At 44.0% G+C, this 27,172-nt stretch overlaps 1 protein-coding gene across 1 annotated transcript; it reads right to left on the bottom strand.

Moving 5' to 3' along the window:
• Window positions 1-281: 281 nt before the first annotated feature.
• LOC146976871 (transcription factor 7-like 2) lies at window positions 282-27,172 on the bottom strand. Its single transcript, XM_085792640.1, has 12 exons — window positions 26,679-27,172; window positions 24,975-25,044; window positions 23,488-23,627; window positions 12,617-12,694; window positions 12,082-12,187; window positions 11,007-11,088; window positions 9,400-9,456; window positions 8,955-9,077; window positions 4,994-5,162; window positions 4,362-4,469; window positions 3,037-3,085; window positions 282-1,000 (listed from the first exon to the last, which is right to left on the bottom strand). Exons 1-12 carry the CDS (start codon window positions 26,874-26,876, stop codon window positions 282-284), a joined length of 1,899 nt encoding a protein of 632 aa, XP_085648766.1. The 5' UTR covers window positions 26,877-27,172.

Below are 27,172 nucleotides of genomic sequence, written 5' to 3'. Positions count from 1 at the left end.
GCAGCTCACAACTTGTCCACGAAAGCGTTGTGGAGTTGTTGGATTGTGTATTTGATGAGTTTGATGAGAGAAACCAAGAAATCCCATAATGAGCCTCCGTTCGTAGCGTAGCTCTGAGCAGCTCACAGCTCTGCTCCGCCGTTCTAAAAACAGCTTGCACCGACAATTAAAGGTAACGAACCTACTGCTGCTATGACTATAGGGATTATTATGGCAATGGGGCCAATTTGCCAAAAATGTTGAACTATCCCTTTAAAAAAAACAAAAAAAACGGAAGACGCTCACAGCTGATTGGTTCTTCTGAGGAAGAGCGGCTGCGACTGCATCAAGGCACCACTGTGAGCGTTGTGAGCGTTGCTCGCCGCTGCTGATTGGTGGTGGTGGTGGTGGTGAGCGGAGGAGGAGGTGGGGGGCGGGACCAGGAAGGGCGGGGGGAGGGGCGAGCTCCTGCAGGAGGAGGAGGAGGCGGCGAGCGGCGAGGAGATGGGCGTGTCGGAGGAGGAGGAGGAGGAGGAGGGCGTGGACGGTCCCGTCGTCATGGTAACGGCGGTGCTGCGGCTCAGCGGGGGGAGGAGGGGCGTGGTCGTCCGGTGGGGCTTGGTGGTGAGGGACAGCGGCTGCAGCTGCTCGCCGCCGCCGCCGCCGTACGGGGACGTGTGGCCGAAGTGCGTGTTGTGCTCGGTGTGTGTCGGTGCCGGGGCGGCGGGCGAGGCGAGCGCCGTGGTGGGCGTGGCCGGCGAGTCCAGCGAGGAGGCGGGGCTCGCCTGGGACAGGTGTGTGTGCGTCAGGTGGGACATGGTGGCGTGCTGCGGCGGCTGTGACTGTGACGGGTGGTGGTGGGGGCGGGGCTGAGTGTGTGCAGCGTGTGGGGGCGGCGGCGTGAGCACGGTGGTGTGGTGGTGGGAGTGGGAGTGGGAGGGGGGGGGCGTGTCCTCGGGGCCGGGGGAGGAGGAGGGGCGAGGCCGCTTCAGCTGGGGAGGGAAACTCTCCGCTGCAGGAGCTGAAACACAGAAAGTTTAGTTTAGTTTAGTTTATTCATTTACGGGCACAACCACCACGCTATGAGATAATGACGGAACGATACGAAACTGAGCCGTTTTCGAGGTAAATACAGGGTAAATACGGAGACTGCTTGCTGAAAAACTGTCCCTGAACGCAACGCGCATCAGCGGTTTTGTATGAATTTACCTCGAAAACAGCTCCGTTTCGTATCGTTCCGTCATTATCTCATAGCGTGGTGGTTGTGCAGGTCACAACTTGTCTACAAAAGCGCTGTGGAGTTTTGGGATGTTGAATTTGATGAGTTTAATGAGGGAAACCAAGAAATTCCGTTAGCCTCCATAGCGTAGCTCTGAGCAGCCAGCTGCTGCGCTCCGCCGTACTGAAAATAGCTTACACCTACAATTAAAGGTAATGAACCTACTGCTATGACTATAGCGATTATGGCAATGGGCCAATTTGCCAAAATGTTGAACTATCCCTTTAATATAAGTCTTAAATAGTTATATCTTCCGACAGCAATCACTTACATAGAGTGTTTGGTCTGAAACACGGGTCTGTCAGTCACTCTGCTCTGCTCTGAGCCGAGGAGAAAACATTTATCGTATCCTACAGTTTTTATCCAATGAGGAGAGAGAATGGCATGCAGGGCTGTGTGTGCAGCCAAGGAACGCCGTGAATGTGGCGACGTAGGGACGAGGACTGTTGGTGGTGCGTTCAAGGAAACTCGTATTTTTCCGACCGTGAAGTCGTACCAGTTCGATCTGGTACGAGTTCACGGGTCGGAAGTTACGAGTGGCCGTTATAGTGACTTTCACCGGTAAAACAGGTCGGAAAAACACGAGTGGGTTGCCTGAAACGCTACAAAGTCGTAAGCTGTGACTTGAAGCTGTAATTTACGATTTCAAAAGCCTGCCTAGAACGCAGCATTAGCGAAAACGACCGGACCACTTACTTCTGCTTTAATACGGGACAATGTGCAATTACATTAATCATTTAAAAAAAAAAATGAAAAGATGGTTGCACCAGATTTAGCTCCCAGCTAATTTCAGCATTCACACTATTGTTCTTCTGTTCGGCCATTTTCTTCCGCCTTTTTACGGTCTTCTTCTAGTCCTTCATACTTTGTGCTATTTCAACAAGTCATATATCAAATCGTGCAGCTTTTTCTGGACATTATCGGAATGACTTTTCAAATATTCATACTTTTTGCAATATTCAACTATTTCTGATTTTTTTTTCCCCATAGAGAATGCATTGGAACAGTCTTCAAACTCTTCAAATCTTCTTACTTCTTTCAGCCACTAAAGCTTCACCATACTTTCTGCTAGAGACTTCATTCAAATTCTAAGCTGTAGACAAACTTTTTAAGTGTTCCTCTATGACTCAGCTTATTGATATCTTCAACAGTTTCTGATATTTGGCAGTTTTAAAATCATTAAGTTTTTTGACAAAATCCAGCTTTATAATGGGTGTGTGTTGCGTCTAACGAGCAGAGCTAGAGTGGTGACATCGTCAGCCAGAGTGGAGAGAGGCAAAAAAACATTCTCAAATTTTTCTGGCTAAACTGTCAGCACGGCCACGGTCAAACATTTGTATGGTGATCACTGCTTGCACTATTTGCTAATTCTGCAATAACGTTCAGCTGCTTTCAGCATTCACACGCATTTCCATCAGGAAATGCTACTTTGTCTAGTTTCCATCTGTAGTCCCTACACATAACATAAAAGTAATAAAATACACAGAATACAAGCTACTATACAAAGATGAGGCATAAACAGATACAGAATGACAATGGACAACATTTAGACAACAACATGTATGAGGTAGGCAAAGTGCAAAGTGCTCATAGCAGCAAGATGTTGATTGTCATAAACTGTATGTGTGGTGGACACATCAGTACAGTAACTCTATGTGTAGTGGACAAAGTGCAAAGTGCTCATAGCAGCATGATTATTCACACAGAGTTCATGAAGTCATTAATTAACTTGTCATTAATAACTGATCAATAATTAATCAATAATGCGACGCTCTCACCTTCAAACTGAGTCTCGCTCTTCGCTCTCTTCCTCTTCTTCTTCTTCCCCTTGAACGAAACACACACGTTTAGTCTCACATGTTGTTGGTGTGTGTGTGTGTGTGTATTAAAGGGACAACGAGGAGTTTCTCCATCGGCAGAACGAAAAATTCCGCAACAATAAAAAAGTCTCATATTAATGTGGATGAATCTACGTTACCACTTGTTAATGGGCCCATTTTCGAGCCGACCAGCGTTTCTTTACTTTCGGTTTCGTGGCGAGTCATGAGAATAACGCCGCCGAATCGCCGTTTATGGTGGGAACTACGACGGTATGTGATCGTCTTCCAACCTCCGATGAATGAAAACATGAGTCTGTCTTGCGCCGGTCAAAGAATTTCACGGTGCGCGGAGGCTCATTAATGTAGTGAGAAAACGCTTCGCTTTTCCAAAACTCCTCGTTGTCCCTTTAAATGGACTGGACTTAATGGATATTAAAAGAATAGTTCACCAAAAAATGAAATTCACCCTCATGCTGATGAATACTCCGGAGAAAGTCTTTATTTATCCCCGAGGGGCAATTCAAGAGCACGCAGACCCACACACATACAAAACCACAAGCATGAAATAAATACAACTTTAAAGTGCAGTGCAGTGCATTAAAGGAATAGTTCACCAAAAAATGAAATGTCATTATTGACTCACCCTCATGCTGATGAATACTCCGGAGTAGTTTTTTATTCCTCAAAGTGCATCTGGAGACCCGGGAGGCCGGTTCATAGTCCAACGAAAACTTTATCTTAGAGTAATAGGGTCCAACACAAAAACGTCCATAAAACTACACAAAAACCATTTAATATTCCTCCACACTGCTCGTCTGCTCTAATACAGGACTGTTCAGGCTGTAAAAATGTCCTAAATTACGTAGATTTCCAGTAAACTCTGGACTATCTCCCTTCAGGACACTTGGATTGCAGTGGAGGAGCAGTGTGGAGGAATATTAAAGGGTTTTTGTGTAGTTTTATGGACGTTTTTGTGTCGGGTCCCATTATTCTTCTTTCGTTGGACTAGGAACCGGCCTCCCAGGTCTCCAGATGCACTTTGAGGAATAAAAAACTACTCCGGAGTATTCATCAGCATGAGGGTGAGTTACTAATTACTGAATTTCATTTTTTGGTGAACTATTCCTTTAATGCAGTACACTTTAAAGTTGTATTTATTTTATGCTTGTGGTTTTGTGTGTGTATGTGTGTGTATACTGTATGTCTAAGTGCTGAACTGCTCTTGAATTGGCCCTCGGGGATAAATAAAGTTTTTTGAATTGAATTGTATTGTGTGTACTCACGTAGTTGTCTCTGGCCGACCAGCCGGGGTAGAGCTTGGAGTGCAGCAGTCTCTCTTTACGAGCCAGTTCGTAATATTTGGCCTGTTCCTCTTTGGTCAGAGAATGCCACTGTGGACGCAACACACACACACACACACTGTTAGATACACATACACACTGATAAAACAAAACACACACACACACTGTTACACACTGATAACACGCAAACACTGTCAGATACACAACACTGATAACACACACAAATACATGTTGTATTTGTTCTGACTAAAAGTGAAACAATGCTGGACACTGAAATATTGAAAAAAATAATAATAAAACGACTTTATTTCTGATTTTATTCTACAAAAGTTACTTTTTTAAAACTCATTTCACAACTTCTCTCTACATTTTTCGTTGTTTTGTCCTTTAAACTTTTTTTTAAACTTAATTCTACAAACATTACAACTTCCCTCTCTCTCATGTTTCTGATATTTATTATTTCAGCGACACTGTGGTTTGTGTTTGTGAAGATAAATGTGACTCTAAACCTCATGGAAACATGAATAAAACACTGCTAAGAGTTTTTATCTGATGTTGTCATAATGATAATAACAGTAGAAGTGTGTATTATTAGTGTGTAGTGTGAGTCTGACCCTCTGTCCCAGGATCTGGTTGATGGTGGCGCTCTCCTTGACTTTACACTGCGACACCACCTTGGGTCTCTCCTCCCTCATGTACAGCATGAAGGCGTTGAGCGGCTTCTTGATGTGCGGCCTCTTCTCCTCCTCCTTCTCCTGCTGAGAGTCCAACATCATCGACTTCCTGTCACACACACACACACACACACACAGTTAGAGTTAGAGGTCATGTGACCAGCTGTGTAGTGTAGTACAGTGTAGTGTAATGTAGTGTAGCGTAATGTAGTGTAATATGGTACGGCATAGTGTAGTGTATAGTATAGTTTGTATAGAGTAGTGTAGTATAGTTTTGTATAGTATAGTGTAGTACAGTACAGTACCGTACAGTAAGGTGTAGTATATTATAGATTAGGTTAGGTTAGTTCCGACCGGTCCCGACCGAGCAATTTTATTGGACAAGAGACGTTCCATGAGTGCTGATATACAGTATAACAGCACTGGGACTTTTTACAGACATTATCACTCCACTGTTCAGCTGGACAGGAGCTAAGTCAGAGCCAGGCTCCCCATACAGGAGCTGCTCCATCTCTCTGCTGCTGCTACAGTTAGAAACCTGAACATTAAACCATCTCTCTGCTGCTGCTACAGTTATAAACGGACCTGAACATTAAACCATCTCTCTGCTGCTGCTACAGTTATAAACCTGAACATTAAACCATCTCTCTGCTGCTACTACAGTTAGAAACGGACCTGAACATTAAAACCTGGACCTGACCTGGTCCGTCTAATTCGAGATAAATCTCTACTAAACCCGGCTGGAAAAAAAAATCGCTGCGGCGGCAACTACGTTTTGACGGCGATGTGTTTTGATATTAGCGTTAGCTGTTGTTAGCCACGTAGCTCAGCTACTTAGCTTCAACTGTGTTTATATTGATTACATAGCAGATAAACAGATGTAATACGGTATTGATAACGTCTCTGTGTGTCTTCACGCTGGTCCTGTTGCTCCGGTGCTAATCAGACACGGGCTCAGAACCAGAACCAGAACCAGCACTGGAAGCAGCTCGGTGGAAAAGGGGCCACTGGTAAGCTAGCTAGTCGAAATGTTTATGTGTTGCTTGTCAACAGCATTGTCTCCCTTCCAGTTGCGGAACTATTTCTGTTGGCGGAGCCAAATAAATGATTAAATAAACAAACAAATCATAATCTTTTGTAGTTTATTACTGTTAACTAATAAAATGATCTCGTAGCACTGTTGTAGAAAAGCAACATCACACTGGAGGTCGTGCTGCTGTACTGCAGGGTTTCCCGCAGCGCTTTCCTGTTAACGCCTGGGATCCACTGGCGTTCGTTTCGTCCGACGCGACGCGGCTGCCAGTTCATTTTCTATGGGACGCGTCAAACCGTTATGACGCGCCCGCAAAGCATTCTGGGTACGCGGCGCGTCCGTTCGAGCAGTTGCGGCGCGTCCAAAAGTTGACCGCAGCTCAACTTTATGCAAATGAATGCGTCCGACGCAGGGTCACTGTCCAATGGGGAGCGAGATAGAGAACAGCTCGGGGGGGCGGGGGTCTGTTTGTCCACTGTCCGTTAACTCGCCGGTCTGTGTTCCCGCCTACCGAAGCGTCCGTTTTTTTGGAGGCGTCGCGTCCGGCAAGAAATCGCATTGACGCCAGTGGATCCTAGGCGTAAGGCGGCCGCCTTAACAACAAAGAGCTGCCGCCTAAACTAACGTCTTAAAAAAAAAAAAATGTAGCGATATTCGCCGCCGCCGCCGCCCCCGGTCGGACGATGGCCGCATCCTCTCACACCAGTGTTGGGCAGTAGCGACGTTACTACAAGTAGCGTCGTTAGTAACTTAACTACATTTCTCAGTAGCGTGGTCGTAGCGTCGCTGTTTTCTACATCAAATAGCTTTTCAGTAGTTAAGCTATTTAATTGATCAGTACGCACCGGGCTCTTGGAGCGACGTGCAACGGTGCGCGCGGTCGCTGTGCAGCGATAAAGTTGTCCAGCTACGGCTCTGCCTGTCTGCAGCGGAGACACGGCCACTGAGAGGCTGAGTGAGGGGACCGTTCCTGTAGGAACGCGCCTTTTAATGAATCAAACCAAACACCCTGAACAGCATGCTGAGTAGAGAGGGAGAGACGGCTGCAGCAGTTAAAACGAAAGCTCCTCGTCCCAGCATGTCGCCCACTCCGTCCGTGGCCGACAGCTTTTAAAACAGTGTTTCCCAACCTTGGGGTCGGGACCCCACGTGGGGTCGCCTGAGATTCAAATGAGGTCGCTTGAAATGTCTAGTAGCCTAATTGATGAATTTAAAAAAAATCTGACCAAGAAAGGTTAGGAACCACTGTTTGAAAAGACACTTGGGTTTTTTTGGAATGTACTTGCATAGATCTTTCAGCACTCACAATGGGCCGATATAAATGAAAAACTTTATTTAACTTCTAAAAAAAATAGCTTTGATGTAGCTAAGCTACTTTTGTCATTTTATTGTAGCGTAGCTTGCTACATTTCTCTGGTGGGTAGCTTCAGTGTAGTAAAGCTTCATTTCATGTAGAGTAACTTGTAGCTTAGCTCACTACATTTTCCAAGTAGCTTGCCCAACACTGTCTCACACACATACACACCACAGAGAAGCGCGCATGCATAACAGCAGCGCGTGTTGAAAGCGAAACTTAATACCGCGGCGCGGTGCGTCCCCCCCCCCCGTCGACAGGTCAGACACCACCTTAACTAACAACTTTTCTGGGGGAAACACTGTACTGTATATCAGCACGGTGTGATTCGGTCGTAGGCACAAGGCCGCTATATACTGCAAAACTTATTTATTATTACTGTATAGTGTATAGTATCATGTAGTATAGTGTGTAGTATAGTATAGAGGGTATGCGTTTACGTCACGTTGCCCTCGGCAACGCCCCGTTCGATCGGACTGAGTGGCAAAACAAGCGTTCCTCACCGTGCTGGCGGATAGCGATGGACACATAAACTGGATAAAATATCTTATATGAAAACAAATTGATGTCAAAAAGAATCGACAACCAGCTCCACAAAACTGTCTGCTCCACGGACACTTCCTGTAACACGCAGTGTGACCGCGGCACCTGCAGAGTGACTGACAGGCTCACTGTTACTGTGCAGAGGGACGAGATTACAGCTGTTACTGTCGTCCTGACAGTGACTCCCGACACTAAAACACGAGCTGCTTTTATTCTGAAAAACTCTGACCAGTCAAACTGTAGGATGTGTTAGAGGACTAATTTATCTGTCTAAACATCAGAACTACGACACCTGAAACTGTAAACACAGCTGATCGATCGAAAACAATGACCGCTCCAGTGAATTTACTTTCCGTTATTGAGAACAGGTTCTTGAATGTAACTCGGTCAAAGTGAGACGTATCCTCAAGATTTCTAGCAGCTCTGTTAGGTCATGCTGCTTTACATGCTGGCAATGCTAAGTTAGACATGTCAGACTTGTGTGGGCTCGGAGGAAATCGCTTCGTTACTTGCTCGTTTTTGAACTTTGACGGCTCTGCCACTCGTCTTTTTGCCGCTCAGTGGACGTTCCACAGCGACTTCCGAGTACCGTGACGTCATGTGCATACCCTCTATAGTATAGTATAGGTCCTGACCCCGGCTGGTTGTTGTTGTATTGTATAGTATAGTGTAGTATTGTAGTATTATTATAGTATAGTATAGTATAGTATAGTATAGTATACTGTATAGTATAGTATAGGTCCTGACCCCGGCTGGTTGTTGTTGTATTGTATAGTATAGTGTAGTATTGTAGTATTATTATAGTATAGTATAGTATAGTATAGTATAGTATACTGTATAGTATAGTATAGGTCCTGACCCCGGCTGGTTGTTGTTGTATTGTATAGTATAGTGTAGTATTGTAGTATTATTATAGTATAGTATAGTATAGTATAGTATAGTATACTGTATAGTATAGTATAGGTCCTGACCCCGGCTGGTTGTTGTTGCTGCTGGTCCCCGGCTCCTGCTTCACCGTGGTAACGATGGCCGGGTGAGGGATGGAGGACTGGGGGGTCGGCACCAGACGGGGGGAGAAGCCACCGGACACCAGACTGAACACACACACACACACACACACACACACACACACACACACACACACACACGTTAATTCAACACCACAGACGACAAACTCGTCACAATAAAACTTTTGCACTAAACCTTCAAAATAAAAGACACAAAGAATAAAACAAACTTTTCTCTCCAGTGATTTACAGTTACAAAATTAACTCAACTACGAGGTCACTTTGACCTTTGACCCCAGAAGTCTAATCAGTTCTTCATACAGTCAAATTGTCTGTGAGATATTGTGTCCACAAGGACGAGACGACATGGTCGGGACGAGACAAAGACAAGATGGCGGCTGTGACTCACCTGGACAGAGCAGCAGGTGAGAAGCCTCCAGCCAGGGGGTACATGGTCTGACCGGGCCTGAACACAGGACGACACACACCAGACTGGTTTAGGTCACTGGAAATGGACTTTTCCCGTGGTGCGGACACAAACCACCAATCAAGTGAACCTTTTCTGATCTAACAGACTTCAGTTGTTTACAGAAAATGCAGAAAATCATCACTCATTAGTGCCGTGCCAGTCAAAATGAGCCAGAGAGGAGAGGACGCACCCGTAGCTGGGGCTGAACCATTTTAGGAAAAGATCTAATTGCGATTTTTCTGGCAGATATTACGATTTCGATTTGATTCACGATTTTCTACAAATCAAGCTTCGGTGCAATATTCATAATGTACAGTAACATTTACAAACATAACAAAAAAATTACATCATACCATTAAAACATTAAAGGGATAGTTCACCCTAGAATGATATTTCGCTCATTATCTACTCACCCTCATGTTGACTAAGGGCTGGAAGAAGTTTCAGAGTCCTCCGTCCCTTCTCTGAGTTACAGGGGGTCTTAGCGTAGCAGTGCATTTCAAGGCAACGGTTGTAAAGGGACACCAGAGCTCTTCGTAAAAAAACACACACAAAAAAACATCCAAATACCTCCATGATGCTCGTATGTAATGTCCGTCTTGTGCTGAAGCCCCAAATTGCGTAATTGTCCCGAAAAAAATTAAATAAGTCCACATTCCAAGCATGTTTGTAGCATTAGCTCTGTGTCTGTTGTCCGGTCTTCCGCTGCCAGCGCGCATGCGCAAGGTTCGCACTGAGACCGACTCGAGTCTCAGTCTGGTTGCGCATGCGCGCTGGCAGCGGAAGACCGGACAACAGACACAGAGCTAATGCTACAAACATGCTTGGAATGTGGACTTATTTAATTTTTTTCGGGACAATTACGCAATTTGGGGCTTCAGCACAAGACGGACATTACATACGAGCATCATGGAGGTATTTGGATGTTTTTTTGTGTGTGTTTTTTTACGAAGAGCTCTGGTGTCCCTTTGCAACCGTTGCCTTGAAATGCACTGCTACGCTAAGACCCCCTGTAACTCAGAGAAGGGACGGAGGAATCTGAAACTTCTTCCAGCCCTTAGTCCACATGAGGGTGAGTAGATAATGAGCGAAATATCATTCTAGGGTGAACTATCCCTTTAAATGCCATTGCTCTAATGCGGTAATTTCAACACTGTACAATTAGCGCGATATAGCGCATTTACTATAAAATCGCAATTTCGATTAGAAAATGCTAAATCGTTCAGCCCTACCTGTAGCCGTCTCTTTTTGTGCAAGTGACATAAATGCACACATGTGACCGGAAATACCGCATTCAAAGCAAGAAACGCATACATGACCTCCATTGTGTTACTATTGTGCTCCTTTTTAATGCAAGGTCCCATTGATAAGTTTCATCCAATGACTGAGCGACTGTGAGACACATGTGCTTTTATTTACAGAGTCGGTCTGCTTGTAAAAAAAAAAATGCAACGTAAATATGAACAGCACCAAATTGGGACTTTTCCTCATGTGAATACGCGTCACATCCTGGTGTGTGTGTATGTGTGTGTGTGTGTGGTACTCACAGCCATCCGAGGTGGTGTGGGATCTGAGCCATCCCTCCAGGTGAGACGGGGTAACAGGCAGCGTGAGGCGACCGGGACATCCCTGCTCCAACACAGCAGCACAGCAGTCAGTCACATGTTCACTGTGTGTGTGTGTCTGTGTGTGTGTGTGTGTGTGTGTGTGTGTGTGTGTGTGTGTGTGTGTTTATAGAAGGGATCTGATTGGACGATTATATGGAGGTACATTTGTGTCTTTACTATTCAATCAAAAGAAAAGTTGATTTAAACAAAAAAAATATTTTCAATCAAAACAAACTTCACTTCAATCAAAAGCAAAACATTTCAATCAAAGAAAAACAGGGTTTGAATGCAAAAGAATATTTGAGACCCAAAAAATTGCATTTGAGCACTTTTTTCCTTTTTGATTGAGGTGAGTTATTATTTGATTGAAAATATTTTTTGGGATTAAAGTCATATTTTTTGTATTTAAAGGGACAATGAGGAGTTTCTATTTGGTTATAAAAAAGTATCACGTTAATGTGGATGAATCTACGTTACCCACACTTGTTAATGGTTCCATTTTCGATCAATATATCGTTTTGTCTCTATCGTTATTTTGTTATTTTAATTAATGGTGGAAATGCTGGTTGAGCCGACCAGCGTTACTTTACTTTCGGTTTCGTGGCGAGTCATGAGAATAACGCCGCCGAATCGCCGTTTATGGTGGGAACTACGACGGTATGTGATCGTCTTCCAACCTCTGATTTTAATTCTTGATGAATGAAAACATGAGTCTGTCTTGCGCCGGTCAAAGAATTTCACGGTGCGGAGGCTCATAAATGTAGTGTGAAAACACTTCGCTTTTCCAAAACTCCTCGGTGTCCCTTTAAATGCAATTTTGTGAGTCTCAGATATTTTTTTGCATTCAAATCCTTTTCTTTTTTTTTTGATTGAAAAGGTTTTTTTGATTGAAGTGAAGTTTGTTTTGATTGAAAATATCTCTTTTGTTTGAATCAACTTTTCTTTTGGTTGAATAATAAAGACACAGATGTAATGTAGTGTAGTTTGTAGTGTGTGTGGAGTGTTGAGTCTTTACCTGCGTCAGGAGAGAAGCCGGGCGAGGCTCTCTGGGGGGAGAAGGCCTCGGGGCTGTAGGACAGCAGCGGGTGCAGGTGGGTCATGTGGGGGTGCACGCTGTTGGACTGGACACACACACACACACACACACAGGAGACAGGTGGTGAGTGCAGCTGCAGTTCCTCCTCTGTCCACCAGGTGGCAGTCAGACTCAACCTGAGACCGTCAGACCCTCACAGTTCACTTCCTGTCTCTGAGTCGGACTGGACGGAGGCTCAGCAGGGACAAAAAGCTTCAGACTGACTGAGTGACTGAGTGAGTGAGTGACTGACTGACTGAGTGACTGAGTGAGTGAGTGAGTGAGTGAGTGAGTGAGTGAGTGATTGACAGGTCGAGACCCAGCGTCACATGATGATGTTTCTGCTTCTGCTTCTGTGGAACCAGAGGAACTTTCTAGGAACTTGTGGTGGTTTTCTGTGGAACGGCAGCGTGTGTGTGTGTGTGTGTGTGTGTGTGTGTCTGTGTGTGTGTGTGTGTCTGTGTGTGTGTGTTACCAGGTGTGTAGGAGTAGCAGAGTCTCTCATCGCCGATCTTCCAGGGACGTCGAGCAGAGGCCACTGGAACGGTAGATACTGGAGAGAGAGAGAGAGAGAGAGATCCACAATTTATAAAGTTAGCTGCACAACATGTAACACCCATGAGACTAGAGAAACACACGATGCTGATCACAACCATTATTGCTATAATATAATATTGTTGTGGTTGTTTTGTTTTATCATCATTTAATATGAACTATTTTTTTCATTATACAGTGGAAACCGCTTGGTGATCACGGATATTGTAATCAACAGCTTATATGGATCAAAAGGCTTGGGACAGAATCATTTCTATACAAATGCTGTTTAAATAATTCATTTATAGTAGAAAAACAAAGAAAAACTCCAAGGCACGTTTATATATTTGTTTATAGTGTTAATTTTTGGTCATTTTATGAATGAAAACATGTGCAAAAACAATTTCAAAAAGCTGTGTGTTGTTGTGCTGTGTGCGTCACCTGGCTGGCTGAGCCACATGGCTGTCGGTGCGGTTTTTTAATTTCATTTGAATATATTTAGTTCTGTCAGTTGTATTTGTTTTGTTTCATTGACGCTTTGGCAACATAGTCTTTGTGACATTCATGCCAATAAAGATCATTTGAATAAATCTGCAGAATTGGATCAGAACCAGAACTCTTCATCATCATCATCATCAGGTTTTATAACTAAAACCAGGGTTTAGACCAGTGTTTTTCAACCTTAGGGTCGGGACCCCACGTGGGGTCGCCTGGAATTCAAATGGGGTCGCCTGAAATTACTGAAAAAAAATATTCTTTTAAAGGGATAGTTCACCCAAAATTCAAATTTTACTCATTATTTACTCACCCTCATGTCGACCAAGGGCTGTGAGAATTTTCAGAGTCCTCCGTGGCTTCTCTGAGTTACAGGGGGGGTCCGTGCAGCAGTATTTGTCCATATAATGGTTGTGAATGGATACAAACTTTCTTCGTAACAAAAAGACACACCAAAAAACATCCAAATACCTCCATGCTGCTCGTCTGTAATGTCCCTCTTGTATTGAAGCCCCGACATGAGAAATTGTTTCGCCGGTCAGTGCAAACACAGTAGCTTCCGCTACAAACAAGCTTAAAATATAGACTTATTTAATTTTTTTCGGAATAATTTCTCATGTCGGGGCTTCAACACAAGAGGGACATTACATACGAGCAGCATGGAGGTATTTGGATGTTTTTTGGTGTGTCTTTTTGTTACGAAGAAAGTTGGTATCCATTCACAACCATTATATGGACAAATACTGCTGCGCGGACCCCCCTGTAACTCAGAGAAGCCACGGAGGACTCTGAAACTTCTCCCAGCCCTTAGTCCACATGAGGGTGAGTAGATAATGAGTGAAATTTGAATTTTGGGTGAACTATCCCTTTAACTAATTATTATTCTTTTAAAAATTATGATTAAAAACACCACACACAATCTTAAACAACTGTATTCTATACTTTCACTTTCTCGAATATAAATTGAGTTCAAATAAAATGCAGCATATAAAACCATCTGAGCTGAAGCGTGACTGACGGCCGCCATCATCGCCAGAAACTTGTGAGGTCAAAATGGGGTCGCGAGGCAAAAAAGGTTGGGAACCGACTCAGTGGTTTTAATCTGATTCGTTGGAATCGGTCGATGAGTTGAACAACAACAACAACATGAACTCTCCGGCCTGCGTTAACGAGATGTTGTTGATAACGAGCAAAACTGATTCTTCCCGACTGCACCTGAACTCATCACTTGTCAGTCACATGTTCAGTTCAGTTTACTGTAAAATAAAAACCCCGAAGCATCAGCTGCTGCTGGGTTATTTTGTGTATTTGACATCTATTATAGGAAATATTCACACACCCACACACACACACACAGAAACACAAACACACACACACAGAAAAAAACACACACTCACACTCGTCATCAACAAACTGTGAGGACCTGGAAACATCCGAGTGAGCAGGATGTTGCGGTCGCTGCTGATGCTGATCTGATACCAGGTGAGATAACGCTGCTCATCTCCCACATGTTTACATTCCACACACACACACACACACACACACACACACACACATCTACACAAGCACACACTCACACATCTACACACACACAGATTCACACACCTACACACTTCGACAGAAAGAGAACTAAGTTATGAATAAAAGATTTTTTTTTAAAAGACACCGAGCTGAAGGTCAGATGGAAAAATCACCATCAGAGTGTGTGTGTGTGTGTGTGTGTGTGTGTGTAGATGTGTGTGTGTGTGTGTGTGTGTGTGTTGAAGCTCTCGACTTGGACAAAGACAAAGAGTCCAGAAAGTTTTGCCTCCGCCCGCCCTGCCCCCACCCCCCGAAAACCTCCAGAGTCCAGACTGTGAGAACAGAGACCCCCAACCCAACCCCCCCTTCACACACACACACACACACACACACACACACACACACACACACACACACACACACACAGCAGAAGACAATAAAACGCGGTCTTTGCTGCTCGTTGGACCGTGAGCGACGTTAACAGACACGGCAACAAGCTCCTCCCCCTTCTCCTCCTTCACCAACAATAGTCAATTAGAGAGAAACGATGACGTCATAGTGATGTCATCAGTGTCTCAGTCTGTCCCGTCCAGGTAAACAGGAAGTAAACAGGAAGTAGATCTGCAGAAGGTCGACTCCACTTATTCATGAGGGAGCGGTGGAGGCCGACGAGCCAATCAGGAGCCACCGTGGGCGTCGACGTGACGTTATCGACTCACAATCTCTGTCCCCTGACATTTCAAAAAATAAAATAAAATAAATAAAAACACACAACCCCGGAGGCTTCAAAATAAAACGAAAGCCTGGAATTTTCTAAATAAAAAACTAAACCCCAGAGTTTTCAAAATAAAAACACAGCCCTCGAGGGTTTCAAAATAAAACCAAATGCCAATGCAATTTTCATAATAAAGACACAAACCCCAGAGCTTCCAAAATAACATTCAACCCCCAAAGTTTTCAAAATGATGCTGAATTCCTTAAAAAAAAAATCAAAATAAGACACAGCCTCAATGGATTTTCAAAATAAAACAGGCCTGGCAGTGTTTCTGGAGCTGAAAACTGGTTCAAGGAAAATGTATAAAAGTGAACGCAGCCTCATATTGGACGGGAGTGTGTGTTTTTCCACAGCACCTGAATGTATCACATCAGAAGAACCTGAAGAGTCATTAATGATCTTAAAGGGATAGTTCAACATTTTGGCAAATTGGCCCATTGCCATAATCCTTATAGTCAGTTTGTTAATTATGAGATAATAACACAACGTTACCAGACAGAGTTGTTTTAGAGGGAAATTCATGCAAAACCGCTGATGTGCGTTGCCTTCAGGGACAGTTTTTCATCAACAGTCTCTGCATTTCCCTCTAAAACAACTCTGTCTGGTAACGTTGTGTTATTATCTCATAGCGTGGTGAATGTGCAGGTCACAACTTGTCCACCAGAGCGTGTAGGAGGAGGACGTTGTGGAGTTGTTGGATTGTGTATTTGATGAGTTTGATGAGCAAAACCAAGAAATCCCATAATGAGCTTCCGTAGCGTAGCTCTGAGCAGCTCACGGCTCTGCTCCGCCATTCTAAAAATAACTTGCACCGAAAATTAAAGGTAACGAACCTACTGCTATGACTATAGGGATTATGGCAATGGGCCAATTTGCCAAAATGTTGAACTATCCCTTTAAAAGGTGATCAATCTGAATAAACAATTAGTAAAAACTTGTGGTTAAGATGGAGATGAGGGAGAACTATTATTATTATTTCTAAATTTTAACAACTTGTGGGAACGGGAGGTTAGTGAACGCATCGTGAACTCAGTCGTTGTTAAAGAGGGAAACGACGAACGAGGAACCAAACAGCCGCCATGTTGAATGTGAAACTAATTACATTTCTCCCTCTTATCCACAGCTCATCTCACTCACTGGGCCTCGGACACGTGCACGCTGACACACACACACACACACACAAAAACACACACACACACACACACACACACACACACACACACACACACACACACACACACCCCACCACCACGCCCACTCCCCCTCCTCCTCCTCCCCCTCTTCACCGCTGCAGAAAACCCCGTGACATTTGAGGACCGTGGCTGTACACACAAGCAGAGCACTGTCCAACATACAAGAACACACACACACACACACACACACTCAGACAGACACACAGAGATACACACACAGACAGACACACAGAGACACACACACAGACACACACACCAGGAATCCTGTTCTCTAGAAACACAAACACAGAGTTGCAGCTCGGTCCCGTCCCCCGTCCAGAGGCCCGAGGAAGCTCCGGCTGAGAGCGCTAACTGGATCCAGCTGTTGGAAATACCAGGAAAATCAATGCGCACACACACACACACACACACACACACACACACACACTTAGACAGACACACACACACACACTTAGACACACACACACACACACACACACACAGCACAATCACTCTATTACAGGGGGAAGCATAAAATCACCGTGTGACTAGAGGCAGAAGTTATTAGGCTGACTGCTGTTTATGAAATACTACACACACACACACACACACACACTTGAGACAAAGGGTAACAGATGTGAAACACACACACACACACACACACACACACACACTAGGACAGACTGGGTCTAAGCTGCTGCAGCCGATCGATGGGATGTTTTACTGTTGATTAGAAACAATTTAAAAGTCATGAATTAAACCCCGGCTCCCAGACAAAGACAAAGACATCCCTTCTTTGTTCCCGTGGAAACCACAGTTTCCTCCTCATCGTCGTCGTCGTAGTAATGGAGGAAGAGTGTGACGGACGGGGCGATCACACTGGAGACGTTAATCATGAGACAGAGAGAGAGAGAGAGACAGAGGGTTAAAGGACAATTCCAGGCAAATTCAACTCGGGGCTGTATTTCCGTAAAATTGTGACTTTTTTCTCGTAAAATTGTGACTTTTTTCTCGTAAAATTGTGACTTTTTCCGCGTAAAATTATGACTTTTTTTTGTAAAATTGTGACTTTTTCGTAAAATTTTGACTTTTTTCGTACAGTTGTGACTTTTTTCTTGTAAAATTATGACTTATTTCTCGTAAAATTTTGACTTTTTTTGTAAATTGTGCCTTTTTTTGTAAAATTGTGCCTTTTTCGTAAAATTTTGACTTTTTTCGTACAGTTGTGACTTTTTTCTCGTAAAATTATAATTTTTTCGTACAATTGTGACTTTTTTCTCGTAAAATTATGACTTTTTTCGTACAATTGTGACTTTTTTCTCGTAAAATTATGACTTTATTCTCTGTCTGATACATATTTTTTCCTCAATGTGGCCCTACTACTCCGTCAGTGTAACAATTTAGGTCTAAAAGAAGGAATCTGAAGCTTTTCAGTTTAATTACTACTGTTTTGCGGTAGTTGTGTCTGTCCGAGAAGTTTATTCACTTCAACAAGCCGACATGTTTGTAAAACTAGATCTAATTCAAAGTCTGGCGGAGTCGAGACCCAAGTTGACGCTCGGTGTGTTCAGGTGCAGTGGGAAGCTCCCGTTTGTGTCATAAACACAGGAATATCAACTCTTGACTTGCTTCAAGTCAATAAACTTCTGGCTGCATGTTTGAGTCGCCATCTGACGCTGTCTGTGGCTTTGAGGGATGGAAACAGCCTAAGCAGCTGAACTTCAATCCGCTCCCGTTCATCGCTGCCGTGGCGATGCGGGGACAGACACAACTACCGCAAAACAGAAGCAATTAAACTGAAAAAATCTTCAGATTCATTCTTTTAGACCTAAAATGTTAGGAAAATACAGCCCCCAGTTGAATTTGCCCGGAATTGTCCTTTAATCATGAGACAGAGAGACAGAGGGTTAATGTGGAGTTGTTGTGTGTTTCAGAGCTTCAGTTACAGCTGGAACTGCAGGAAACAACTACACAACACACACTTACAGAGACACACACACACACACACACACTTAGAGACACGCACACACACACACACACACACACACACACACAGACACACTTAGAGACACACACTCTGAGTGCAGCTGCAACACTTAAACAAACCCATTTACAGTTATTGTAGATTTCCTGCTCACACACACAAACATGTGGACTGAGGTGAAAACAACTGTGCAGTGTGTGTTGTGTTGTAAAACCACAGTGTTAGTGTGTGTGTGTCTGTGTGTGTGTGTATATATAGGTGTGTGTGTCTGTAAGTGTGTGTGTGTGTGTGTGTGTGTGTAGGAGGCTGGTATTTTAAGACTTTGGAGACAATGTGGAGTAAACAGAGGAATTCTGGGATTGTCCAGAGGAACCCACTTTACCTAAACAAGCACAGACACACACACTGTTAAACACACACATATATACACACACTGTCACACACACGGCCGGTCAGAGACTCTCCAGTGAGTCTGATCAGTTCATCTCCAGCTGCCATTCACTGCTGCTCAGGTGTGACACTGCTATGAAGCTGTGTGTGTGTGTGTGTGTGTGTGTGTGTGTGTGTGTGACAAGTTTAAACAGTCAACCACCATCTTTTTTTTCCTTCTTCCTCCTGTGGTAAAGTTTTTCCTCCATGAACGACGACATGAGTTCAACCTGAGAGATTCTTCACCCACTGACCCTGAACGCACCGTCCAGATGTGTCGTCACCACTCAGTGTGTGTGTGTTGTTCAGGTTATGTTGTGTTGTTTTGAGTTTTGATTAATGTTTAACATGTCTGAGCAGTGAACAGAGAATCAAAACTAACTAACTATCCATAATCAGAGAAAAAAAGAAAAAGAATATGTAAAAATGACAAATTTTACTACTAATTAACTAATAATAATAAATTAAATAAAGTTAAACATGTTTGAAAATGAGTAGGAAGAGGTCAAAACTTATTAACTCCTACCCTCACTCTCTATTTCCTTATATTCCTTATGACCAATTATTATTTCATATACATACAGTACTGTGCAAAAAATTATAGACCGTTTTAGGTAGGTGTGAAAAAATGCTGTAAACTAGGAATGCTTTTAAAAAAAAATGGAAGTGTCAATAATTTATTTTCATCAATTAACAAAGGGAGTGAACGAACAGAAGAGAAATCTAAACTAAATGGTTACTGGTGTGACCAGCCTTCATTCAGATTTATGAAAACATTCTCACTTCACAGCACTTTTTCACTGCTGCCTAATACTTTTGCACAATACTGTATATATATAGATATATATAATATGATATATACTGAATCAGTATAATACTGATGATAATAATAAACTCCTCAACAATAACAGTTTAGTTACATTAACTGAGTTTCATTGTGTTATTTGAATGTGGTTGTGTTCAATTGTCCCGGTCGAGTTAATAGAAGCTCAAACAAATGATCTGGAGCCTGATGTGTGTGTGTCACTGTGTGTGTGTGTGTGTGTGTGTGTGTGTGTGTGTGTGTCACTGTGTGTGTGTGTGTGTGTGTGTGTGTCACTGTGTGTGTGTGTGTGTAGACAGGTAGTCGGAGCTTCCTGCCTCCTCCAGTAAACAGCCTGTGTGTGTTATGGTTCAGGTAGCGTCCAGTCAGCGTCAGTGTGTTGTGTGTGTGTGTGTGTGTTTACCTTGAGCTGCTTCAGACTGCCAGGAGGCTCATCACCCCCCCCCCCTCACACACACACACACACACACACACCCCCCTCCTCTCTCTCTCTCTTATAAACACACCTCTCTCTGGCCCGGTGCGCGGGACACAAGGTCTCCAGTGTGTAGAGAGAAATGTGAGGGAGGAGTCGGAGGAGGAGTGTGTTGTCTCAAGGCAACAGGCTGAGTCACACGGAGGAGAGAGAGAGTGTGTGTGTGTGTGTGTGTGTGTGTGTGTGTGTGTGTGTGTGTGAGTGTGTGTAGAGAGAAGCCACAGGCAGTTTGTTAGGTATAATGAGATGTAACGACCCCCCCCCCCTCCCTCCCATGGAGCCGTGCATTAGGACCATTCAGACTCTGCTAATGACAACAATGACCCACAAACACTGAGAGGGGGGGGATTACAAAGCTGAGGAATGCAGGTGTGTGTGTGTGAGAGAGAGTGTGTGTGTGTGTGGGCCAAATCCACAGAGGAAAAGACTTTCAAAACAAACCAGAGAAGAGGAAGAAGAGTAAGGAGGAGGAGAAGAGTAAGGAGACGAAAAAGTGTTAGAAGAAGGAGAGTAAGGAGATGAAAAAGGGTAAGAGGAAGGAGAGTAAGGAGACGAGATAGGGTAAGAAGAAGGAGAGTAAGGAGACGAAAAAGTGTAAGAAGAAAGAGAGTAAGGAGACGAGAAAGTGTAAGAAGAAGGAGAGTAAGGAGACGAGAAAGGGTAAGAAGAAGGAGAGTAAGGAGACGAAAAGTGTAAGAAGAAGGAGACGAAAAAGGGTAAGAAGAAGGAGAGTAAGGAGACGAGAAAGGGTAAGAAGAAGGAGAGTAAGGAGACGAAAAAGTGTAAGAAGAAGGAGACAAAAAAGGGTCAGAAGAAGGAGAGTAAGGAGGAGAAAAAGGGTAAGAAGAAGGAGAGTAAGGAGACGAGAAAGTGCAAGAAGGAGAGTAAGGAGATGAAAAAGGGTAAGAAGAAGGAGAGTAAGGAGACGAGAAAGTGTAAGAAGAAGGAGAGTAAGGAGGAGAAATAGAGGAAGAGTAAGGAGACGAAAAAGAAGGAGAGTAAGGAGACGAGAAAGGGTAAGAAGAAGGAGAGTAAGGAGGAGAAAAAGTGTAAAGCCTGGTTTATGCTTCTGCGTCACGTCAACGGCGTAGCGGACCTCTACACGGACTCTACGCCGTAGCCTGACGCGCACCTCCAAAAAATCCTGACTATTCGTCGCTTTGATGCGTTGCGACGCGAACCACAAGGACTGTGATTGGTCGGCTCAGAACGTCAGTGTGGTAATTCGACTGGTCAGACAGACCATAACCTCTGCAAACGTCTTCTCCGTCACCTGGCTGCGCTTCAACATTTGCAATAAAAGCGTTTGTTTGTCAGTTGCCATTTTTTACTGTGACCGGAAGTGACCTCAAATAAAGGCAAAAAGCCAAAAAAAACCATTAAAAAAAAAAAAAAAAGGAGAGTAAGATGGAGAAAAAGAGTAAGAAGGAGAGAGCGTGTGTGGATGACTGATCTGCAGCTCTGAGTCTGGAGTCAATAAACATGTAATAAACAGTTAATAAACCTGTTGTTACCACAGAGCTGTAAACTCCAGAGCAACAAGCTGACACCTGAACGCACCACCACCACCACCACCACCACCACCACCACCACTCCTCCTCCTCCTCTGCTTCATGTTTGTCCTGGACCGAGCTTTAAATTCCTCCCTCTGCCAGCAACCAGGACCCGTTTAGATCCACAGCTCTGAGTCTGGAGGCCCAGAACCAGGTCCAGAACCAGAACCAGAACCAGTACTGGTCCTAGACCTGGACCTGGATCTAGTCCTGGTTCTGGTTTTGGTCTAATCCAGATCAGCCTCCTTAAAGCTGCTGCTGCTGTGGAGACGTCAGGAGATTGAGCAACAAGCAGCAGCAGCTAATCTGTGTGTGTGTGTGTGTGTGTGTGAGCTCATTCCTGCTGCAGCAGCCTCACTGTGTCCAGGCCTGTCCCATCACACACACACACACACACACACACAGACACACACAGACACACACACACATATATACACACTCAGAGAAAATCAAATACTAGTGCACAAAGAGCAGCTTTTAGAGACGGTGATGAGTCAGGCCTCAGAGAGAAGCAGCTCCGACCTGTCGAGGTGAGTCACACACACACACTAACACACACATATACATACTAACACACACAGAGACACACACACACACACACACAGACACACACAGACCTGCACAGGCAGAGTTTGGTTGAGTTTGTTTCAGGAGTTAAAAACAGGGAAGAAGCTCCTCCAGAGGTCGGAGGTCGTGTGAGGTTTGAACTGAGAGAAGCTCCTGTTTCTGCTGCAGAGAATGACTCATCCTGCTAACATCCCACGCTCTGCTCAGGCCCTGAACGCATCACGAGTTCAGACCCATAGTTATTGATTATAAAAGTTGCATTGACTCGAGCTTCTCCTGAACAACAACAACAACCTACAGGTTTTAAGTGTTGCCTTCACTTCTCCTCTGTAAACTACAGTTTTCCTCTGCAGGAACTTTTTCCTTCTTTATTAAAAACTGGAACCAACGACTCCTGTGATCGTTTTCTAAACTGAATGATTAATCCTTCTTTAGTCTTTAAAGGGATAGTTCAACATTTTGTCAAATTGGCCCATTGCCATAATCCATATAGTCTATATAGCAGTAGGTTTGTTACCTTAAATTGTCGGTGCAAGCTATTTTTTAAAACGGCGGAGCAGAGCCGTGAGCTGCTCAGAGCTACGCTACGGAGGCTCATTATGGGATTTCTTGGTTTCCCTCATCAAACTCATCAAATACACAATCCAACAACTCCACAACGCTCTGGTGGACAAGTTGTGAGCTGCACATTCACCACACTATGAGATAATAACACAACGTTGCACCGACAAATAAAGGTAACGAACCCACTATGACTATAGGGATTATGGCAATGGGCCAATTTGCCAAAATGTTGTACTATTCCTTTAAATGGTCAAAATCTCCCATGATGCACTGGGTCATACTCAGATCTCAGTTTTCTGGGAGCAGCTTCATTCACGTCACTGCACCTCCTCGGCGGGAGGTGCAACCAGGATGGACGACATCAAGACGAGGCAAACAAAGCTGGATACCGCGTGTGTGTGTGTGTGTGTGTGTGTGTGTGTGTGTGTGTGTGTGTGTGTGTGTGTGTGGTTACCGTGCGGCCGCCGGGCGTCAGCGCTCCGTTGGCGAGGTAGGGGCTGCACAGGTTCCCCAGGTCTGGGATCATGAAGAAGGGGTAGCCGACGTACGGCGAGGGCTGGAACAGAGCGCCGTCCTGCTGCTGCCGCCGCATCGCTAGGAGACAGGAGTGACATCATCAGAGCGCGTCAACGATCAGAGGTTCAGGAGGAGAATCACCCCCGTAACATCAGAGAGTTTTAAAGACGGCGACTTTTGGTCGTCGTTATCAATGAATCTTCATTTCAGACTGAGTCAAACATCGTTTTTATTGATTATTAGGAGCTGAGCGCTGAGCCGAGTGACCATGGAGATGTGGGACGAACAGTTTCTGAGTCAGACGAAGATTTAAAAGCGACACAGATGAAACTCAGTAATTATCCAAATATATTCATTTAGTCTTCTATTTACTTATTTACTTTATTTTGCTTAGTTCTAAATGTTCAGGCTGTGATTTATTGTCCATCCCTGACAGCTTCAACTACAGCTCCTGCAGTCTGCTTCATAATAACAACAATAATGACAATGTAATATGATATGATATGATATGATATGATATGATATGATATGATAATAAAAAGTCCTGCAGACTGAGCAGATCTGATGTGAGAACATTAAGCTGCAGGTTGATGAAAAAATGTGTGCAAATTTTTAGATTCATTCTTATGTGTCAAATAAAAACTAAATTGTGTTTTGCATCACATCGTCCAGCTTCTGTTGATCAGTGCGGTTCATTTAAACAATAAATAGTTAAGTAAAACATGATAATGGTTTCCTTTTCTTTTCTTTTTTTAAAAGTGAATCCAACTCCTGGAGTCAGACGGAAATTAAAAGAAGATTTAAATCACACGGTTAAACAGTTTGAAAACATAACATGTAAAGGTTTAAAAACACCAAGTCTTGTCTGTTTCTAATGGTGTGTTCAATGACTGTGTGTGTGTGTGTGTGTGTGTGTGTGTGTGTGTGTGTGTGTGTGTGTGTGTGTGTGTGTGTGTGTGTGTGTGTGTGTGTGGGAGGTGTTGTGGTGGAGGGTCATTCTGAGGTCTGCTCCTCTTTTCACTTTCACTTTCCAGGTCGGTTCTTCCTCCAGGATCTGCTGAGCTCTACAGGAATCTGACCCACCCCCCCCTCACCCCTCCTCCCTCAGTCAGTCTGTCTGTGTGTGTGTTTTGTGTTTCCTGAGCTGCAGGTCAATACAACACACACACACACACACACACACACACACACACCCACAGAAATATTTTTACACCCACACACACTCAGACAGAAATCACAGCTCAGTGTCTGCTCAGATTTAAAGTCATGAGATAAAACAAAAAACAAAAACTTTGCACAAACTTCTGCAGACTGACCCCCCCCCCCCTCCCCCTCCCTCTGCACCACCAGACTCTTACCTGTGCAGCCAGGTGTGTGTGTGTGTTAAGTGTGTGTGTTACATGGGGGTATAAACTTGATACATACCTTCCTCAAACAGTCGACTCTGCCGGGCCCGGCTCTCCAGGTCTGGACCGGGCTTCGGCCGTCTGTCTGCCTGCATGGACGGACACACACACACACACACACACACACACACAGATACAAAATGTAAACAAAACCCTCACCAGCATTGTAGAGATTGTGCAGCAGCCACACACACACCAACACACACACACACACAGGATCCACAGACTTTTGACACTAGAAGTCACTCAAACTGTAATTTATATCAACTAGTGCTGTGCGATATGGACAAATTATTACATCCTCCATGCATTCCCCTTGTAGCCTTATGCATTTTGTATTTTTACTGTGTGTTGTGGCACCTTCAGTGACCTTAGTGACACCACTACAGGCATAAACGTTGCTTTTTTGTGCACCGATCAATCAATTTTGAGATTTTGTGCTATTTTGTTTATGGTAGAAACTCCACATTAAAGTGTTTTTTATTTGATTTTACTTCATTTTGTCTCTTTTGTCTGTAAATTTCTCCTAAATTCACCAAACGTTAGTCTGACCCATGTCATGTCAAGTTTCACTGTCATTTCCTTTGTATCAGCAACAAATCATAAAAGTACCATTGACAATAGCAATCTGTGGAATTTTACAATACAAATCTTTAAAGGGATTTTTGCAAATTGTCCTCTCACCATAATCCCTATAGTCGTAGCAGTAGGTTCATTACCTTTAATTATCGGTGCATGTTGTTTTGAGATCGGCGGGGCAGAGACGTGAGCTGCTCAGTGAACGGTACAGGTCCCCTGTCCCTCATCAAATACACAATCCAACAACTCCAGAACGCTCTGGTGAGAAGTTGTGACCACACTATGAAATAATCATGTAACATTACGAGACAGAGTTGTTTTAGAGGTAAATGCAGCCGGAACTACATTCCAGACACGGCTGCTGGGCGGAGGGATTTCAAAAGCGCAAGTAGTTCCCTGTATTTGCTTCTTGTGTCGTAATGTAACATAAATATCCACAAGTTTCCGAACGTCAACTATGGTCAAAACCGGAAGCCGGTTTTGCATTTCCGGTGGAATTGTACGTTTACGTTTCCATGGTTTTCAGTCGTTGTCATAGTTGCGGTAAACGCATGGATCTATTAACGCTGGCTTTTAACACGGATGTCAATTTGTGTGATATCCATTGTCAAAAGCTGGCGTGATGATCCATGTGTTTTACAGATTTTCACTGAAAAAAAAAATCCATGCATTTACCGCGACTACCAAAACCATGGAAATGTGAACATAAAATTCCACCGGAAGAGCAAAACCGGCAAAACAGGCTTACGTTTTTGACGTTCGGAATAGCGTGGTGAATGTGCAGGTCACAACTTGTCCATTTTGGAGTTGTTGGATTGTGTATTTGATGGGTTTGATGAGGGAAATGCGAAAGTACCATTGACTTCCATTGTGTTCACTGAGCAGCTCGCATCTCTGGACTATCCCTTTAATCTAAGTACTGTAATTAACTTGGGAAGTTTCATAGTGATACCTGTCAGTTTAATTATTTTTTAATCCACCTGTAGTATCCCACCTTAATTAGGGCTATCTATCTATCTATCTATCTATCTATCTATCTATCTATCTATCTATCTATCTATCTATCTATCTATCTATCTATCTATCCTTGTCTTATCTTATCTCATCTCTTGTCTTGCCTGGTCCACTCCGGACTTGAACTCACCTCCGAGTCGGACCCGCTGTTGGTCTCGGACTCGTTGACCAGGGAGGACTTCACGTCGTCCAGGTCTCTGTCCGCAGACACGTCGTTCCTCTTCTCCTCCTGCTCCCCTTCGTCTTTGAAGGCGATCAGCTCGTCGCTGGCGCCCAGGTCGTCTCCATCTGCCCCTCCGCCGCCGCTCAGCTGCTGCGGCTGCGGCATCTTGTTGCTGTTAGATTGTCCCTTCCTCTTGTCTGTTAGAGTTGGAGTAGTAGTGGATGATGTGACGTTAGCCGCCGCTAGCAGCTAACGGCTAACTATAACAGTTCAGCAACAGTTCAAAACTATTAAAAAACACCCACAACACACAGGGGGAAGCCTGTCCGAAAACCTCCCGCGTGGGGTTAACTATGAGCCGGACACATCACTTTAAGGTGTTAATGTGAAGTTTAGCAGTGTTTTGTCCCCTTTTCTGTGTCTTTTTATGTTTAAAAAACGTCTAAAAACCAAACACAACA

Source organism: Trachurus japonicus, chromosome 12 (assembly GCF_045865225.1).
Source record: "Trachurus japonicus isolate A0001 chromosome 12, Traja_1.0".
Taxonomy (NCBI): Eukaryota; Metazoa; Chordata; class Actinopteri; order Carangiformes; family Carangidae; genus Trachurus; species Trachurus japonicus.
Note: the sequence above shows the minus strand (reverse complement) of the source record. Positions and strands in the feature narration are given on the sequence as shown.

Excerpts from the sequence above, each read along its gene's own strand:
- LOC146976871 (XM_085792640.1), bottom strand. The coding sequence starts at position 26,876 with ATGCCGCAGCCGCAGCAGCTGAGCGGCGGCGGAGGGGCAGATGGAGAC. Across the intron at positions 11,089-12,081 it reads CGGCTTCTCTCCTGACGCAG|GGATGTCCCGGTCGCCTCAC; the intron begins GTAAAGACTCAA and ends GTGTTGGAGCAG. Across the intron at positions 1,001-3,036 it reads GAGCGAGACTCAGTTTGAAG|CTCCTGCAGCGGAGAGTTTC; the intron begins GTGAGAGCGTCG and ends TCTGTGTTTCAG.